We start from the raw sequence: 20520 nt of genomic DNA, 5'->3' as shown, positions 1-20520 counted from the left end.
GCATTGACACATGGAACAAGAGAAGCTATTTGGCTGCGCCAGATGCTCAAAGAGTTAGGCGTATCATATGACTCGATTCCAATTTTTGTTGATAATCAATCGGCTACAAAGATAGCAAATAATTCGGAGTACCATAAGCGATCGAAGCATATTGATGTGCGGTTTCATTTTGTTCGCGATATTGTTAACCGAAAGGAAATTCAAATTAGTTATGTCCAATCAAAACAACAATTAGCAGACATTTTTACAAAACCACTAGCTAAGCAGCATTTTTGTTTTTTGCGTGTTTTTTTCTGTTTGTTTACTGTGTGTATTTGTGTGAACGAACCTGAAGTGCGACACAGTTGTCATTGTTTTCCAATCGACCGGACGATAGTCAATTTTTTATTGTCTCCTCCGCGTGCAGACGTCGTCGCGCATAGAGAACGAGCGGTTCAATGTTTTTCTCTTTGTAAAGTTTAATACATTTTTTTCTTTGTAAATAAAATATTCTAAAGACTCTGTGGAAGTTACTCAACACGAATATTAAAGTTTATGACAGATTCTGTCTGTCCCAACTTTGTATTTTGTAAACGTGTTCTACTACCGTTCATAGTATTTGGTGAAGTGACGTACGTTCGCAATGCTTCAAAAAGATCTTTGCAACTATCTATTTTCAAATACCTTATTGCACGTTCGGCTTGATCACTTATTCGTTCAGCAACAATTAATTTCAACAACATGAACTTGTCGGAACAGACCGATTTTGCATATCGCACGTCGGAGATAAAGTCTTCTATCCCCTAATCATCGCGTTCGTGTAAAATTCTAATAATTTGTGGCGACAAAAACAAAGTTACGAGTGGAAAGCGAGGTCTGGATTTTGTCAGAGACCTTTTGACCCGTCGAGTCAATAGAGTCATTAAATTGTAAATAGTTTTGCGCTGACTCGGCGGGTCTAAGAGGCCCTCGGCTCTTTCCACTCGGGACTTCCCAAAAAAGGAGAGAATTTTCTCTCCCATGCGAAAATGTATTTTTGTCGACATTCTAGTCTCGACCTTCCAAGTCAACGCATCGCACCTTTGTCATTAATAAAGTATTTCGCCACATACACCGTGTTGTTCATTCACGTACTTCACCTCAAATTCTAATCACTTGAATCGGTTTTTATCCTACTTCGTTGTTTGCCCCTCTATTTCGATCGCTTACGCCACCGCGCCGTTCCTCCTCCTCACTGAAAGTGTCTTCTCGATCGTTCTAAGGGGTTGTGCCCCGAGTCTGGTCTCTTGCTGTTTTCGGCCTAGATGATTCGCTTTCTTCCGTTATTGCACTAGCATTTAAAGCCTTAGCTAAGTCAATGATTTCTTGTCGCCTATTCTTGTTTTCTTCTTCAAATAATTTCATGTGTTCAGCTACTGCCTTAGTCATTGTGCTGACAACATGTTTAATTTCATTAACAGACTGTTCTAGATGCGCCATCGTTAATTTTTGTTTAATTTCCTCCTGTTCCGCGATTGTTTTCTTGTAGATTGGAATAGGGTCCTCGTCAGAACTGATGCCGGGCTCAGGGTCTCTATACGTATTAAAAGCCGTACTTGCCTTGGTTCGTCGATACCGCTTTATGTCTCAGAAGTGGTACTTGTAGTCCTTCCTTGGATTGATCTTCCGTAGACGATGACCGATGGAATTTCTTCTGACACTGATTGCTGTTATCCTGGCAGGATCGCCAAAAATGTCACGCCGAAAGAGGTTATAGAAAATAGTAAACGCGTACGATTGAAAACTTTTATTACTCTGTTCTGTTCGCGCAAAGATTCAGGGCCTTATATACAATAGGCAAAAAGGCCCCCTCCTACACCAGGTCCAAGGGCCATCCTTAATCATAGGGATGACTCCGGAGTCCAGGGTTTGCCGAGTTACTCATGGAGTGAATCACGGGAGGATTCAGTGTCCATGACCTAATCCTAATCTTATCGGCTCGTTACATGAGCACGGTTGAATGAACATTGCTGGATTCCGGGAATTCGGCGAGTATATAAACATGTCGAGTAACATAGTTCGAGAAGTTCGAACCTTCTCGACGCATTGTACAAGGTGTGACACAAAAAAAGCGAGACTAGTCCAATAAATCATTGTATCTTCAGAATCAGTTCTCCGTGACATTACCACTTTCAAAGTAGTCCCCCAAGTAGATTTTCTTGAACATGTCAACCTTTAGACAGCCGAACATAGGCAAAGCTTGTATAGCTATTTTTTTTTTCTATACATATAACTCGAGTCTTTTCGTCGCGTACTCTATGAATCTAGATAGACCATAGTTACATTCTATACGCACTAACACCTACTTCGCGGCGTGCTGTCGAGTTACATGTATAGACAAAAAATAGCTATACAAGCTTTGCCTATGTTCGACTGTCCAGAGGTTGACATGTTCAAGAAAATCTTTTAATTTTGCGACTTAACGAGTATATAGTTTTCATTCATATCTGTTACGTAATTGTATGATTGAATGAAATAAAAATTACTTCATTAGAAAATAGAAATTATTTTATACTTTTTAGTGCATTTCGAAGTCAGCGTATTTTTTTTCTTAAAATTATTTTTTCGATATAAAATCGCAAAGTGCAAGACGTTGAGTCCATCTATTGAAGTTATAGATAGGAGTAATTTTATGTAGCTGTGTGTTCGTATGTGACTCCCCTTTTATCTTCAAGCTATTAATAAAAAAGTATTACAATTTTGCGTGAGCGAAATTTCAAATTATTAAATATGTATAATTATGTACAGAAAGTGTGCCGAATAGTTGTTTAATCTGTTAAAAGTAGTTTTTAAAGTATGGAGTCTTTCAGATCTTGATTAGTTAAGAATGGACATCATTGTGTAGGCGCTAATAAATGAAATTAACTTATATTTAAATTGATTGTACAAACACTTATTTATAAAATGAAATTAAACAGTTGATTATGTGATTAGAATAACTATAGTATATAGATACGCAAAATATTAAATCAATAGTCTGTTAAAGCACACCGTCCTTCGTGGCCCGCTAATTATGCACAAAACTTGTTTCCTAACAGTCCGTCGAAATGCTCCGCTCTCTAATTTCGCACTATCTTTCTATTATATTTCGGCGCGAACGATATCGGTATTTGCCGATAGGGGGCGACATCCGCTAACAATACTTTCTATCGTAAACTATTCGCGATTACAATTTTATTAACAGCTGTTTCTTGTATTAGCAATTGTGCAGGATCGCACAGAGTTAAATAATATGAAAAAAGGTCTATTGCGTAATTACTTAATATTACATTTCAAAATACACATGTTAGCTTTAAGATATTCTTATAATACTGGGATGGCGTCTTCACGTATGATTTCGCACCTCGCGTCGTTTTTTGTTAACTAGAAAGAAGAAGGACTTCAATTGTTTTTTCTCTGACGTTCTGTGTCGCTCACACAGCAAGATAACGCCACAAGCTAAATTTATTTACATTTCAACACTTCTCCTTAAATTTAGCTTGTTGTGATACTTCGCAATTTTCGACACAATTTTTTTATACATATTCTAATACAACTTAAGAAACTCTTTAAATTTTTCAAATTTAATTCGTCCTAATGATTTAGTGAAGATATCTGCTGAATTTTATTCTGATTCTATTTCTATTACATCAATTATTTCTTTCAAGTAATTCTTCTTAACAAAATGATAATGCGTTTTTATATATTTAGAATTCTTCGTTAAGTTTTTATATTTACTTATACTTATTGCGCCAACATTATCTTCATAAAATCGTGTCGGATCTTTTATTTCAATTCCAAATTCTCTTAATAAATCTCTAAGTAATTTGAACTCACTGACACATACAGACAATGCTACATACTCTGCTTTTGTCTATAATTTCGTTACAACCTCCTATTTTTTTTTTGTTGAAGTTAAAGCCTTGACCATGCTTTTACCGTTTTTAGAAAACCCTACATCCTTGGAAGTCATTGTTTAATTAGGGTCTAGGGGACACATGTTCTGTCGTAGCAGTTTTTTTTTAGTTAGTTCTAGCCGTGCGCCCGTCTTGTAAGCACCGAATTATTCTATAGTTTCCTCCACCGTTTAATTTTTCCATTTATAAATATAATTATTGATCTGATATACTCTACGCGTGTATTTTATTTCACATAACCCCTGAACATTTTTATTTCCAAAATATATTATTACCATATATTTTTATAACATAATCAGTTGTAGATTTCCTATCGGTAATATCCGCTGCCGAATCGGCATCAACACAACAATCTAATATGTCAGTGTTTATATTTCTCTCAAATTTTAATTTTTCGTTTTTAGTATAGTATAGATTGTCGAGTGTAATGTATATTTTGAACTTTCACTGTGCCTCTGCTTAGGTCAGGTCGTAAAATCCATGGATCCGTTGACTATTCGACGACTCTATATAATCTCTGTTTTTTTTCTATTTAAGTTAGTCGTACAACAATACTGGACACTGTAAATCACTACTCTGAAGGGTGTCGTCTCCGTTTGTTACAATTTACATTTTCAATAAATATTTCCTTTCTGCAGGCGATTGAGTCATTTAAAGGTCTTCAATATAGATATTTCAATATTCTCCATGCATACTTATAATAACTTCGAACATAGCAATTTTGGAATCTACTTAAGTAATAAACACATAGCAAATATCTGGTGTAGCATTCAAACTCATATACTGCAATACTCCAATTAAATTCTAATATTTAATATCGTCTGACGCTGATACACATTACAAATTTTGTTCCATTGAAGTAGCATACAATTTAGCCTTTCCAATTTCGTATTTTCTCGCTAATGACTCTAATGTCATAGAATTGTGGGGTAGAGGTTAATACGAATGAAGTACTTAACACGTTGAGTGCGGCGTCGATTTGGCTACACTTTCCACTAAAGTGGTAGCGAGAGGTATTTGATGCCGGTACATATGTTTCGTACGGGGCTGACTGTCTGCCACGATTGGTTGACTTCACATCGATGTCGACCAAACGAAAAGTTCAGTCAGCCCCTAGAATCCGCACCGCCCAAACAAAAAGTCTACTGTCAATCATCAGGGATTGACGCCGCCGTAAACGGAAAGTTCACTGTCAGTCCCTAGGGATTGCATTCAACGTGTTAAACATGTAGGAAAACTTTATTATAAAAACTGCGAGACTCCGTGCTTACGCCGTTACAATGTAAAAAGAACTGACCTCTCGTCCGCTTTCCTACGGGCCTTTATAGCCTTTTTGCCCAGGCGGCAAAGCTAAAGAAAGCCTGCGCAAAAACAAGCGGGAAAGTTAGCGTCGCGTCGCCAAAAACTGGGAAATACCCTGGCCGCCAAATGTGGGCCCGCTTGCGCTTTCACTCGCAGAAATCTCCGAGCTTATACCTACGCTTTCTAAAATACTCGAATGATAGCGACGAGGCCGCTACAGAATCTTTCTCGCAAGTTAAGCTAATGTTTATTCCTAAATACATTTCTGTTTGGACCATATCTTTCATTTGGAATTTTATAGCTAATTTCCTTTTAGTAAATTCTATTAAATGTTCATTTTTACTGAAAATTAGTAAATCATCCATGAAAATTATCAAATAAATTTTCTCGTTATTATTTTCTATGTAATATATACAGTAATCAATTTTGCTACGTTTAAATTGTACTCCCCTCTGATACTCATCTAAACATTCGTACTACACTCGTGGACTTTTGCGCAATCTGTGCAAAGATTTAATGAATTTATATACTCTTCCGGTATAATCGTCGCAACCTTGAGGTTGTTTTATATATATTTCTGACTTGATTTTTCCATTTAGGAATGCTGCTTCTACATCCATTTGATTTATCCTTAAACCGTTCTTTACCTTCTAAAACCCTCTTACTGCAATTCTAACTTTAAATTTATCATCAGACTTTTTTGCATAGACTCATTTTAAATCTAATACTTTTTTATCTTTTGGTTTGTTAACTAATTTCCACATATCACTTTTATTTAAACATTTAATTTCCCTCTTCGTCGCATTTCGCCATTTCTCACTATTATTATTGTTTATAGCTTCACTACAGTTTTCAGGATTATCTACGCTTACGTAATTTACATAAATATTATTCGCTTCTTTCTCTCTAACCGTCTAGGGCATGTTATCTTTATCGCTAGTAATTGGTACATTATTTACGTGCTCATTGTTTCCATTCATTTCCTTTTCATCAAAATCGTCCCCTTCATTGTCCTCAGTTCCGTTTTTACATTCCTGATTAATCTCATTTTCATAAAACCCATTTTCATTGAATTCGTCGTTATTTCTAAATTTCACTAAATCTACATTCCAACTATATTCATATGTTCAGCTATAATTACTTTACTATTAATTAAAGCTCTATAACCTAGTTCTTTGTAACGAACCAATACTTCTAACTCCGCTTTTCTATCCCACTTACTTTTCCTTTTAACATCTGGGACTTTTACAAAGACTCTACTTCCATATACAGTCAATTCTCCCACAGTGGATTACGACGCTTACAATAATTATTCAGAAATCAATTAATGGCATATGAAGAGATATAAAATATCTAAAACATTGTAAAAGATTGTAAAAATAATGATTTTAAATTATATATCTAATAAACATTGAAACAAACAACAAATTCCAAATACACGTATCCTCTATTTTTGTCCATAGTTTACGTACATGAAGTTGCAAAAAAATAAATCAACTGTTGGGAAATTCCCAACGACACCCCCAATAAAACAGGGACAAGCGACACATAGCCATTTTAACCCTGACCGCCCGGCAACAAGGCCCGACGCGGTGACATCCGGGTCATAAAAACAACCCCGAGGCCCAAGTTTCGCGGGGACTGGGACACCTCGCGGAACGCGAAGAGGTCATTCTGGAGAGAACGCTCGGTGCCGTCGCTTCTCCCCCGACAATCATTCATAGAATATAACGCATTTTTCATAATCGGACTTAACCGCTGTCGTTTCATTTATTACCTCGTCTTACACAACATTTACTGCAAAAATTTAAACAAAAATTATAAATTTTCAAAATATTATTTAAACAAATAAAGTCTATTAAAATCTTTTACGCACAAAAATTCCCTATTTAAAGACGAACAATTTACAAAAAAAAAGAATCCAATTATCTTCCTTAATTCCGGAGATATTCCCAAAAATATAATTCCAACCCCCATCCGAAAAAAAAAATACGTGTCAAATATTTTCTTAAGAACTGTCTTTCACATAAGTTTCATTAAAATCGTGTGCGGTTCGATATGTTTCCTTATTAGATTGGCGAGTCAGTGACAGGTCGCTTTTGCTGCCGCCGACAAAGGTAAACCGTAGCCTGCAAAGGACTGCCGCCTGGGTTTCGAATTTCGTGTCTACTATTCCCACAGTGAGCATTTTCGATTCCGGCCTCCATTGCACTGTGAAAAGAATTACTGCAGTTTCAAATTACTAATACAGTAAATATTCGATACATCCCTGGACAAAAAGATAGCACATGTGTGCTATCATTAATTTCTTGAAAACTATTTAGAATTTTTTAATGTAATACATATCATTCTAATTGTTACATGGCAGAGAGAAGGAACTTCTTAGTAAATATGGTTGACCTTGCTAGGTTTTTGAGCAAGCAGAAGAAATATACAAATAGTGCCGGCGAAATGATAGCACATTCACAGAATTCATACATATATTTTCATAAAAAAAGAAAATTACATTGCAATTAATACAAAATTAATAATGAGTATATCCGCCTTTATTTTTTATTACTTCATGTGCCCGCTTTGGTAAGGATTTGTATAACTTTTTAATTGTATTTTGTGGTAAACTATCCCAATGTATCTTAATAGCTTCTTTTAATTGTTTAATATTATCATACTGTTTTCCATTCTTATGTACAGCACGTGCTACTTCTCCCCAATAATTTTCAATAATATTCAGGTCCAGGAAGCGTGCGGGCAACGGAAAAACTGATACGTTCTGTCTTTGAGAAAATTGTTCTTCGACTTTAATTCGGAGAATTGCAGCATTGCCATGTTAAAAAATAAATTTATCAGTGGTAATTCGTAGTGTGTGTTCAATACTTTGTTTTGAGAGTAAATTTATATATTTTAGAGAATTCATTTTTCCTCGAAAAAACTGTACATTTGTTTTGCCTTTGTATCAATTCCGTTTAAATTCCAGCCCAAATCATTACACCACCCCCACCTATCTGTCTTTGTTTTTTTACCGACCTTTCTTTTTTTAAATCATGGTAGTAAAATGAAAATGTCAGTAAAAAAAAATTCGTTTCCATTTCTTCGAAGACTTTTATTTTTTATCTAATATTTAAAAATTAACTTTTTTATTCTTTATCTAATTTTTATAAAACTTTCTCTATCATGTTCGTGACATTTTCCTGATTAAAACGAGACCAAACACGACGTCATTCGAATCATATTTACTTGCAGTAACTTATTGGAGTAAAGTTCTCAAATACATAATCGAAACACGATTGGAACCAATTGTAACATCCCGGGAAGAGTTTTTTTCATATATGACAGTCCTATGTTCAATTTCATTACCCACGGTGAGAATAGTTAGTTACCGACAATAATAGACTATTACCGACAGTACATTATATACCAATTACCTTATGTATTCAGTTCAGCGGTCGGTAACCGATACATATATATATTTATATTTATATTTTCAATAATTATTTTATGCTTTCAATTTAAAAGGAGTAATATATTTCATAAAGTCAATCAAGTTAAGTTAGAACAATTAAAAACGAAATTAATATATTATTTTATAGTCATTCGAATAAATGTATAATTCTATATGGAAAATTCCGTAATGCGATGTGCCTACGTGCCGCGATGTTCGCCCCGAATTTCCTGGAAATTCTAGCGTTACTTAGAGAAGGATAGAAATACATTTTACAATTGCGATATTATTAATTATCAAAAACTATTAGCTAAACAAATCAGTTACTACATATCAGGCGTACTAATACTATGTTATCCGGAAATAGAGTCAGATGTTAGTTTATTGCAGTGAATATTGTAAATTATAATATTGTTCAATGGAATGTTCTAGAGACACCGTATGCTTATACATTTAGCTCCGATCCGTATAGAAGTCGTGCGTAGTACATAGAGGAAGACAGAAAATGCAATTTCATTAAAACACTACTAAAATACTACTTTTATATCAACAACATAAACCATTGAGTAGAATGCGATATTGATAATGTAATTAAATCGTTCGTTTTCATAATTAATGCCTAATTGCGAATTTATACGATAATTATATATTTCGACGTTATGGGGGGTTTTCCGAGAAATTGCCAGACTGGCGAGTATAAAAGGCCGAGCGAAACTCGCCTAAATTGCAGAACAGTTTTCGAAGTCGAGCGAACTAGAAGTCTACAGATAAGTATAACCGGAACAGTTTTCGCTGTGAAGAGCCGCAACGATTCTTAATACTTGACTGGTAAAGCGGGTATACGCCATTTGGATACTTGGTCGTGGGTCGTTCTAGTAGCCAGTGAACAACAGGCTCCCCATTCAAACGGTCTCGTATCTGAAACTCCTTTAGGAGAGTGCTATACTTAGCGCCAAGAAAGGCTAAGATATCGAAACGATAGCTCTCAGCTACTCAAATTTGATTTTTCGTCGGATTGCTAACGCGCCGTCAGATTCTCGGAGTTCGCTCTGGGTAGTTTCGTAGCCAGCTAACGCAGGCTCCCCATTTGAGCGGCTTGGTCTCTGAAGCCCGTGTCTTTTGGGTGGCAGTTCAGCAATTACGATTTTATGTTAGAATCAATTGATTTGCTACCCTGTTGAACTTATACTGTTCACCCTTTTCCTGTATCGTTGGGTCGTTCTAGTAGCCAGTGAACAACAGGCTCCCCAATTAAGCGATCTGGTTTTGGCTGTCAGTGTTCGTTTTGACAAAAAGGGTCATGGACAATTAGTTGTCGAGACAAATTAAGAAAGAGTAACTGTTCCGAGTAAAGTTCATTAGAATCAAACAAATCTTGGAATTTTGAATTAATAAAAGAATATTGTTCTGTCATCAGCGTAATCTCAGTAGTCGACTACACCGCGTTAGATATCAGATAAAATCATTAATCTGTCTAATTTTGCGAAAGCGTATTTAGGTACACTTAGAGAATCACACTTAGGTCGTGTTCCTCGCTGCGGTAGACTATCACGCGCTAGTATTAATAATTTCGTAAAAGACTTTTCATTATATAAATTATAAACGTATTTGTTGAAAATAGCAAAAATAAATATACAAGTATGTCGGTAATTTGTCAATATGTCGGTAATAAAGTTTGTATATTTATCTACTAGCTATACGATACCGCTCGTTTAAACGAGACCCTCAAATGTTAAAATAAAATAATATCAAAAATATTAATTCTTCTCTGTTCTCATATCGATTACAAGATTGCATTCGCATATTAAGAGTTCTTGCTTAAAGTTTCCTTCCTAGTTACAGTTTCATATTTTTAAAATAAATTTGTTCAAAGTTTCAATGGTGTTAGTTGTGTTATATTTATATTAAGTAGTTTTTCAATATCATATTTTAAAAACTATACTCCCATTTCCATTAGGTTATGGGCCCAGGCTACGTTTAATTAATTATAAAAGTGTTCAGTGTTATTTAAACTATTTAAAAATTATTTTGAGTACTATTTGTTTTAATATTATCTTATTAAGTTTGATATCTGTGAGACTATATAGAAATTAAAATGGAAGGTTCTAAGTATAAACGAAATATAAAACCATTTGATGGTTCGAAATATAGCTCATGGAAATTTAGAATACTTTCTGTTTTTGAAGAGCTTGACATTATTAAAGTTATTAATGAAGAAAAACCTGATATGATAAGTGAAGAGTGGGAAAAGGTAGAAAGAATAGCAAAAGCAGTTATTGTTGAACATTTGGTAGATTCTTTTCTCGGATTCGCAAAAAATAATAATACCGCAAAGGAAATTTTACAAAATTTTGATAGAATTTACGAGAGAAAAAGTGTAGCAACACAATTAGCTATCAGGAACAAACTTTCGGCTTTAAAGTTCAAAAATGATAAATCACTAATAGAATATTATACAGAATTTGATGAATTGATTACTGAATTAATTGCAGCAGGTGCAAAATTAGAAGAAGTTGATAAAGTCTCACATTTATTAACAACACTTCCGAAGTCGTATGAAGGAGTAATTACTGCCATAGAAACGTTAACAGAAGACAATTTAACACTAGATTTTGTAAAAACAAGATTATTAGATCACGAAGTTAAATTGAAAAATGATATTAGTGATATTACTACGAAAGCACTTCAACTCAATAGAACAGATAATTCAACAATAGAAAAGAATCAATATAAAAATGCAAAATTTAGAAATACATTTAAGAAGACAAATAAGAATTTTAAAAACAAAAGAAATTTTCAAAACAAATTAAAATGCCATTTTTGTGGAAGGAAAAATCATGTTATAAAGAATTGTATTTTTCGTAAGAAAAGGGAACAGTATTTATTCGAGAAGAAAAGAAATTATAATTATTCCAACAATGATAATCAACAAGCATCGACATCGTATACAAATACAACACCAATTGATAGCACACAATCATTTGCATTTATGGTTAGAAATTATCAGCATGAACTTGGTAATAAATTGAATTTTGTTTTAGATTCTGGAGCTTCAGATCATATTGTTAACAATGATAGTTATTTTATCAACTTTATTGAATTAAATCCGCCTGTGAAGATTTTAGTTGCCAAAAACGGAGAATATATAACAGCTACAAAAAGGGGAATCATTAATATAATAAGCGATACAGGAGCGAATGGAACTTTGGAGGACGTTCTTTATAGTACAGAAGTTGCACAAAATTTATTATCTGTTAGAAAAATGCAAAAGGCTGGTATGGAAATAATTTTTAATCAAAATGGAGTTAAAATATTAAAAGATGGAAAAACCATCATTAACGGTAAGCCAACAAACAATTTGATAACAGTTACTTTCGAAATTGGCAAGGTTAATACTAGGGTTTTTAATATTGAGACAGATGTTTATGATCTTTGGCATCAACATTTAGGTCATGTGAGTAGAAATAAATTTTTAGAATTGAAAAATAATAAAATGTTCGATGATATTAGTAAAATTGAAAAGGTAATACCTTCTGAAAAATTATGTGAAAGTTGTATATTAGGCAAACAATCAAGGTTACCATTTAGAAAGTTGAAAGATAAAACATATATTAAACGTCCACTATTCATTGTGCACACAGATGTATGTGGTCCAATTACTCCGGCAACATATAATGATAAAAATTATTTTGTTAGTTTTATAGATGAATTTACACATTATTGTATAACATATTTACTTACATATAAATCAGAAGTGTTTACTGTATTTCAAGATTTCATTTCGAAGAGCACTGCTCATTTTAATTTAAAAATGGTAAATTTATATTGCGATAATGGTAGGGAATTTCTATCAAATGAAATGAAGGAGTATTGTGTTAAAAATGGGATAACTTATCACTTGACTGTTCCACATACTCCACAATTAAATGGTGTTTCGGAAAGAATGATGAGAACAATAGTAGAAAAAGCTCGTACAATGTTAAACGGTGCAAAACTCAATAAAATATTTTGGGGAGAGGCAGTATTAACTGCAACTTATTTAATAAACATAACTCCTACTAAGGCTCTAAAAGTTAATAAAACACCATATGAATTGTGGCATAGTAAAAAGCCTAAATTAACATTTTTAAAAGTTTTTGGTAGTACAGTTTTTGTTTTAAACAAAACCAGGAAATCAAAATTTGATGCAAAATCCTGGAAAGGTATTTTTCTTGGTTATTGTCCAAATGGTTACAAAGTGTGGGATGTACAGACGGAAAAATTAATTATGGCAAGAGATGTAGTTGTCGATGAAAATGATTATTTAACATCTCGTCCAATTGGGAGATTAGAAAACATTAATGATGGTAATTTTAAAATTGATGAAACTGATGCATCTGACAAAAGGTCAAAATCAGTAGAAATAAAAGAAACTAACGCATCTGACAATGAGTCAAAGTTAGTAAACTCCCGAAAATCTGATGTGAATAGTACATCAGATAATATTCTGGAAAATAAATCTGATAGTAAATCAGATGAGTCTGTACATAATCCATACAAAATTAGAAAATTAGATGGTAATTTGGATGATTTTACAGGTGGAACAGATAAGTTGAGTAAAACCATTAAAGCAATATGTAATGATACAGATGATAAAATACTAAATGAATTACAGCCACGGAGAAGCGATAGAATAAAATCTAAACCTCCTGTTTCTTATGAAGAATTAGAATTCAATGATTATTTTATGTGTGCACAATCTGTAGTTTATAAAATTCCAAATTCTTTTCAAGAGATAAAATATAGAGATGACAGAGAAAAATGGGAAATTGCTATAAATGACGAAATTAATTCATTATTAAAAAATGAAACTTGGACATTGGTACCAGAACAAAGCAGTATGAATATAGTTGACTGTAAATGGATTTTTACAATTAAAAATGATGAATTTGGTAAACCTGTAAAATATAAGGCACGTTTAGTTGCTAGGGGGTTTAGCCAAAAACACATGATAGATTATGATGAAACATTTGCCCCAGTCGCACGCATTACCAGTTTTAGATTTATTTTAGCATTTGCAAATCAATTTAAGTTGTTAGTACATCATATGGATGTAAAAACAGCATTTCTGAATGGTAATTTAAAAGAGGAAATATATATGAAAGTACCTGAAGGAATTAAAAGTAATGGAAATCAAGTATGTAAGCTAAATAAAGCAATTTATGGTTTAAAACAGGCAGCAAGATGCTGGTATGAAACATTTGAAAAGGTATTGATAGAAAAAGGGTTTAAAAATTCAGCAGTGGATAAATGTATATATTTGTTAGATAGAGGAGATATAAAGAAAAATATTTACGTCGTGTTATATGTAGATGATTTAATTATTGCAACTTACGATATGATCACAATGAATAATTTTAAAAATTATGTGGAAGGAAAATTTAATATCACTGATTTAAAAGATGTAAAATTATTTTTAGGAATAAGAGTACAGAGGAGTGTAAATACAGTTACTTTAGATCAAAGTGCATATATAAATACAATACTCGAAAAATTTAAAATGTTGGATTGTAATACAATTGGTACACCTTTACCCAGTAAATTAGATTACAATGCTTTAAATTCAGAAGAAAAATATGATGCTCCATGTAGAAATTTAATTGGATGTTTAATGTATGTTATGTTTTGTACAAGACCAGATTTGAGTATTTCAGTAAACATTTTGAGTAGATATACAAATAAAAATAATAAAATGCTTTGGCAATATTTAAAAGGGGTTCTGAGATATTTAAAAGGTACAATAGATTTGAAATTAACATATAAACAAGGGGATTATAAAGATATTTTGACAGGATATGTGGATTCTGATTGGGGTGGAAGTAATTTTACTGACAGAAAAAGTACAACAGGATATTTGTTTCTATTATACAAAAAGTGTGTGATTTGCTGGAATACTAGAAAACAATTATCAGTTGCTGCCTCATCAACTGAAGCAGAATATATGGCTTTATTTGAAGGTGTAAAAGAAGCCTTATGGTTAAAAAGTTTAGCAGCTAGCATCAATATTAGTATTAAAGATCCAATACTAATTTATGAGGATAACAATGGGTGTATTAGTATTGCAAATAATCCAACAAATCATAAAAAGACGAAGCACATTGATATAAAGTATCACTTCTCTAGAGAGCAAATTGAGAAAAAGGTTATTAAACTCGAATTTATTCCAACAGGTAATCAATTGGCAGATATATTGACTAAGCCTTTACCAGCACCAAAATTCATAGAATTCAGAAAACAAATGGGTTTAGAATAAATTTTATAATTTTTAGTATATGTATGTGTTTATATATTTCTATGTAAAAATGTTAATAATTGTTGTAAATAATAGTAAATGAAGATTAATTTAAGAACATGGTCTAATCAGGTTTTTCTGGGTTTTCCTGATTCTTTGTAACAAATGTTGGGCCATATGTAATTCCCAGGTAAGACTAGGAAGGACAGTCTTATTTTAATAAGTAACTTAATTTGATTATGCCAAAACAGTTAAATACACTAGATTTATTTTTGAGGGGGCGTGTTGAAAATAGCAAAAATAAATATACAAGTATGTCGGTAATTTGTCAATATGTCGGTAATAAAGTTTGTATATTTATCTACTAGCTATACGATACCGCTCGTTTAAACGAGACCCTCAAATGTTAAAATAAAATAATATCAAAAATATTAATTCTTCTCTGTTCTCATATCGATTACAAGATTGCATTCGCATATTAAGAGTTCTTGCTTAAAGTTTCCTTCCTAGTTACAGTTTCATATTTTTAAAATAAATTTGTTCAAAGTTTCAATGGTGTTAGTTGTGTTATATTTATATTAAGTAGTTTTTCAATATCATATTTTAAAAACTATACTCCCATTTCCATTAGTATTAATCAATATAAACTTTGTAATTGCGATAGCGTTCGAAACGAGAACTGAATAATATAGAATATCGAATTCAATTAATTATATAAAAGCGAAGTTAGCTTCATCCAAAACAGACTTAGGTACGATCTAATATAAAGTATTACCTAGCGAGAGTCATTTAGTTAGATTCATAATTATCTATTACGTATTGCTCAATTTGCCAAGTTCTGTTATTTCTCTTATTAATATTATATCAAGTTTATTCTAGTTTCTTTAATCAAACCAGTATACTTTTCATATTTTGTTATTTGTTACTTGTTATTTGTTAAATTCATCATCTTCGTTATTTTATTGAATAAACCCTTATTGTTGAAAGATATTGACCTGTGGATTTCACTCCTTAACCGCACACCACACGAATCCCACAATCTTTAGATTTAGTTATTTTCCAAAACGAGTCGTTCAGTTGGTAAAAGCCGCTCTTTACCTTCTTAGCGCTAGTAACTATCTGAATCTAGGTTCCAGAGGCGTTACACAATTAACTACTACAGATATTAAACGATTTATGAATTTACAGGGACAACTTCAAAATTGCAAATGAAGTAGAAATAATTATTTTTTAATTTAATAAAGTTAAAAATTTATTTTATTATCTGTTATACGAGGTGTGACACAAAAATAACGAGACTAGGTCTGTAACTTGAAAAAACAATGGAATTAGCAGCAATTGTTTTTGTGGCATCATCCCACATACCTCCTCTATCCATGTTGCCAATTTCGATTGAATCGGTCATACTATTTGGAAATATTGCGTTATTTAGTGAACACGTGCAACTGCATTCTGCCGGAAAAATGTCTAACGTAAAAACCGAACAGCGAATAAACATCAAGTTTCTTGTAAAATTTGTTGAAATCTATTGTAACATGTGATGAGACATGTATTTTTACCTATGACTCACAAAGTAAGCGCCAGTCGATGCAATGGAAGTCTTCAGGATCCCCAAAATCCAAAAAAGAACGCATGTCAAAATCAAAATTCGACATTAATGGAATTGTAATGATTGAGTGGTTTCCCAGTGGTCAGACTGTTAACTAACACTATTACATTGAAATACTAAAAAGACTTCGTGAAAAAATTAGGAAAAAAAGGCCACAGTTGTGAAGCGATGGATGGCTGTTGCTCCGGGACAAAGCACCCGCTCACACGGCACTATCTGTCAAGCAGTTTCTGACCAGCAAAATTATTATAGTGATAGGGAATCCTCCTTATTCGCCTGATTTGGCTTCATGCAACTTTTTTTATTTCCTAAAGTTAAATTTTGCTTAAAGGGAACCCATTTCACCTCAGTTGAAGAGGTTCAGGCAAAAACGGAGAATCGTCCGAAAGGACTTCCAAAAACCTCGTTCCAGAATTGTTACCAGCAATAGCAGCGCCGAATGCATAAGTGTGTGAATGCTGAAGGGGACTACTTTGAAGGTGATAATGTCACGGATTCTGCAGGTACAATGATTTATTGGACTAGTCTCGTTACTTTTGTGTCACACCTCGTATGTACATACATATATTTGAATAGGTTTCGTTTTTCTGTCAAGACTTTATAAATTTATTGTTGTCCATTACCTAAAAGAAAAAATTATTTTGAATCATACTTAGAATAATACGATGCATTCATTAATATTTAATTACATAAATTAAAAATTGTTTTACCTAAAATTGATAATTTTAGTCCTCTTAAATGGCATTGTACTGAAATGGAATACTGATTTTAAAATTCCTCTAAACATTTGAATGCATCCTCTGCTCTTTTTCTTTGATCTGGAGTAAGATAAACACGATGACATGGTACTCCTTCGCGTCCCACGCTTTCTTCAATATTCTCTTCGTCTTTTTCTTTGTCCTTTTCCCCATTTGGTTTTTCTCTCGTTTCTATTTCCTCTTCTTCTTCTTCATCCTGTCTCCTTTCGGCAGTTTTTTCAGCTTCTTTTAAATGTGTATTTTCTTCTGCTGTACATGTAGATAAATATTCTATAATATCTTTTATTGTTATGTTTTCTCCTGAAAATTGTATGCAATTATGTTGCATGTCTTCTTCCTGCAATTATGGCAGGGAAAAGTCCTGAGCGATGGGATCAAGATGTAAAAAGAATTCAGTGCGTTCTAAATACGACGCATAATAAAGGCATCGGAATGACGCCAATGGAGGCGTTAATTGGATGCAAGGTGCGTTATCCAGCAGAAGGATGGATTTTGAAAGAGGTGCAGGATGGAATTGAACGTATGGATTTGAATGCGCTTCGGGGAAAAATATCGGTACACATTACGGAAGATCAACGTAAGCAGAAAGAGCGGTATGATCGGCAACGGTGAGCGGCAAGGAAATTCCAAAAAGGGGATGTTGTGCTGATTGAAATTACCGCTGACCAGCCGACAGGAGACAGTCGGAAATTTCATGCGCGTTTTAAGGGGCCGTTTCGGGTTGTTACGGTATTGTATCATGATCGCTATGAAGTGGAAGATCTGAGAGAAGGGGGTCGTCAAGCAAAAACGGTTGTGGCCGTCGATCGAATAAAACCGTGGGTAGCGGTTGTTGAATAATAGAATTGTAGAATAGTTAGTTTTGTTGGTAAACCCCAGCGTGCGTGTATAGTCAGGTAGGAAAAGAGGATTATTTAATAAGAGATTTGGAGTGTTCCAGGTATGTTGGAATGAGTTGAAAAGGGCACTGCAGCAGGTAGGCGGCTAAAGGTTGGCCGAGGCCTGTTGTGAAGAAGGTACACTTGGAATAATTAGCATTGAACCCATATTGCCGGAAGAGACTTTATTTGGTACGGCGGAGAGGGTGGGTTAACATGGCAAAGGAGTTGGTTGTTGTGTTTGTGATGGAGGTCACAACATGGCCAAGGAGTTGGTTGTTGTGTTTGTGATGGAAGTCACAACATGGTAAAGGAGTTGGTTGTTGTGTTTGTGATGGAGGTCACAACACGGCAAAGAAATTGGTTGTTGTGTTTGTGATGGAGGTCACAACATGGCATGGAACTGGCTGTTGTGTTGTGATGGAGGTTATAACATGACAAGAAGCTGGTTGTTACAGTTGTGATGGAGGTCACAACTGGGTGGAACTTGGTCATCGTGGTTGTGGTGGAGGTCACAACCCGATGGACAATTAGGTGTTATGTCTGTGATGGAGGTCACGGCATAACATGATATATGCGGTCATCACTGGGAGGACAACGGGTTGGAACGACTTCAGTGCGCATCGCTGCGTCGAAGATAATGGATTGAGGAAAACAGACAAGAGGTTGAATCCGGATTGAGAGATGCGCGGAGTTCTTACTTGGTGGGAAAACTCGATCCATAGGCGTAGCGAATTGTGGAGTCACAGACATCGCGTTCAGACGGGAAGGCTGTGTCTTTCTGCTGTCCAACTGTGATGTGACTAAATGGACATGGGTATCATAAACTTTATTTAATTATTGCTAAGAAGGGTTTTGCTACTTGAGAATTAATTTATTTGAAAGATTTGTATGTCAATGGTGTGTGTTTCTGTTTATGTTCTAGAAACCGAAATAGATTATTTTGCTCAGGGATGAGCAAGCGGGTCAGGTTGGCCGAATGTTAGACGTGGTGGAATTTTCCTGCGACGAAACTGGCAGGACTACAGGCAGGGCATGGACAGCGTCAATTGTCACCCCCACCCCCATCTGTAGGACTGAGGCGTACGATGCAGGGTTAGCGGGACAGAACAGGCCCACAGAGTCATCGAAACGTTTTGAAGTCACGGGATCCTCCTCCGGCTCCGTGACTCCACCCCGTTTTGCACAAAAGGCGCTCTCCTCGTGAAGCTCCCTCTCAAACAATATCCCAACCTCTATTGAGCCGACCTCGCCACCACGGTCGCCGTCGGCTCACCCCTCGGCCGCGTGCAATGGTGCCCCGGGTCCCCCGACCTGTGACACCTGCGGCCATGGCGGACCCCGTCAAACGGGGCATTCGGGACCCCGGACGGAAGGCCGCCAAATCCCGAAAATTGTTGGGACGGCAGCTGTCGCCGGGGAGGACGATAGCTCCGTCACCACACCTCTCACACACATACTATAAACAGCACTCACGACTCTCACACTACAATAATATTACAATAATAATACGAGGTGTGACACAAAAGTAACGAGACTAGGTCTGTAGCTTGAAAAAACAATGGAATTGGCAGCAACTGTTGTCTGTGGCATCATCCCACATACCTCCTCTATCCATGTTGCCAATTTCGATTGAATTGGTCATACCATTTGGAAGTATTGCGTTATTTAGTGAACACGTGCAACTGCATTCTGCCGGAAAAATGTCTAACGTAAAAATCGAACAGCATATAATGTTCCGAGTTGCTCGGAATATAATTAGCTTAAAATTTATGGGTATTCTTTCAAACCCAAAAACGCTTCATTCTTACAGCTTTGAACGGATCTGTAAGACCACATGAACGTCTCCACAACTTGACGTTCTTAACTATTGTCAATAGCCTTCTAACAGGTCAGAAAAGTACATCTTTCTAACGCCAATATATCTTTCCTTAAAGAAGTTTATTTCCATGGTCCTAAACTGTGCACCCTTGCTGTGTGCAGTGTTTACGAAAATCCTTGCATACTCGGCGGACCAGGCACTCTGACTCGGTCATTCAGCAGTCTCGCAATGTGTCCCATTACTTAGTTCTTTTGAAAGACCCAAATCACTTAACTGTTTGGGTCACCTTATTAACGAAACGTTATTTACAACCCTGGAGTGAAGCCTAGAATCTTACAATCTCATTCGCTGAACCATCTCACCAATCACTGTTTTTTACAAATAACAATCTGTCCTGATTGGTCCTTTTGGTAACGCCTTCACGTCCTGAACTTCCTCCATCGCTTTCTTTTCTGGCTTTTTAGAGGCAACTAGTCAGTCTTAAAACTACCATCGCTGAAATATACTCAGTCTTAGATAAGCTTCGT

The 20520-nt window shown here is 34.8% G+C and overlaps 1 protein-coding gene across 2 annotated transcripts; it reads right to left on the bottom strand.

Moving 5' to 3' along the window:
- Positions 1-16932: 16932 nt before the first annotated feature.
- On the bottom strand, positions 16933-20520 carry LOC143265908 (uncharacterized). 2 transcript variants are annotated; one of them, XM_076540566.1, is made up of 3 exons: positions 18873-20520; positions 17246-17542; positions 16933-17158 (listed from the first exon to the last, which is right to left on the bottom strand). In XM_076540566.1, exons 1-2 carry the CDS (start codon positions 18922-18924, stop codon positions 17304-17306), a joined length of 291 nt encoding a protein of 96 aa, XP_076396681.1. In that variant the 5' UTR covers positions 18925-20520; the 3' UTR covers positions 16933-17158; positions 17246-17303. The 2 variants fall into 2 exon arrangements, with proteins under 2 accessions (XP_076396681.1, XP_076396680.1); XM_076540565.1 differs by having other exon boundaries at positions 17246-20520.

This window comes from Megachile rotundata, chromosome 15 (assembly GCF_050947335.1).
Source record: "Megachile rotundata isolate GNS110a chromosome 15, iyMegRotu1, whole genome shotgun sequence".
Lineage (NCBI taxonomy): Eukaryota > Metazoa > Arthropoda > Insecta > Hymenoptera > Megachilidae > Megachile > Megachile rotundata.
The sequence above is the reverse complement of the archived record's forward strand: the minus strand, read 5'-3'. Positions and strand labels throughout refer to the sequence as shown.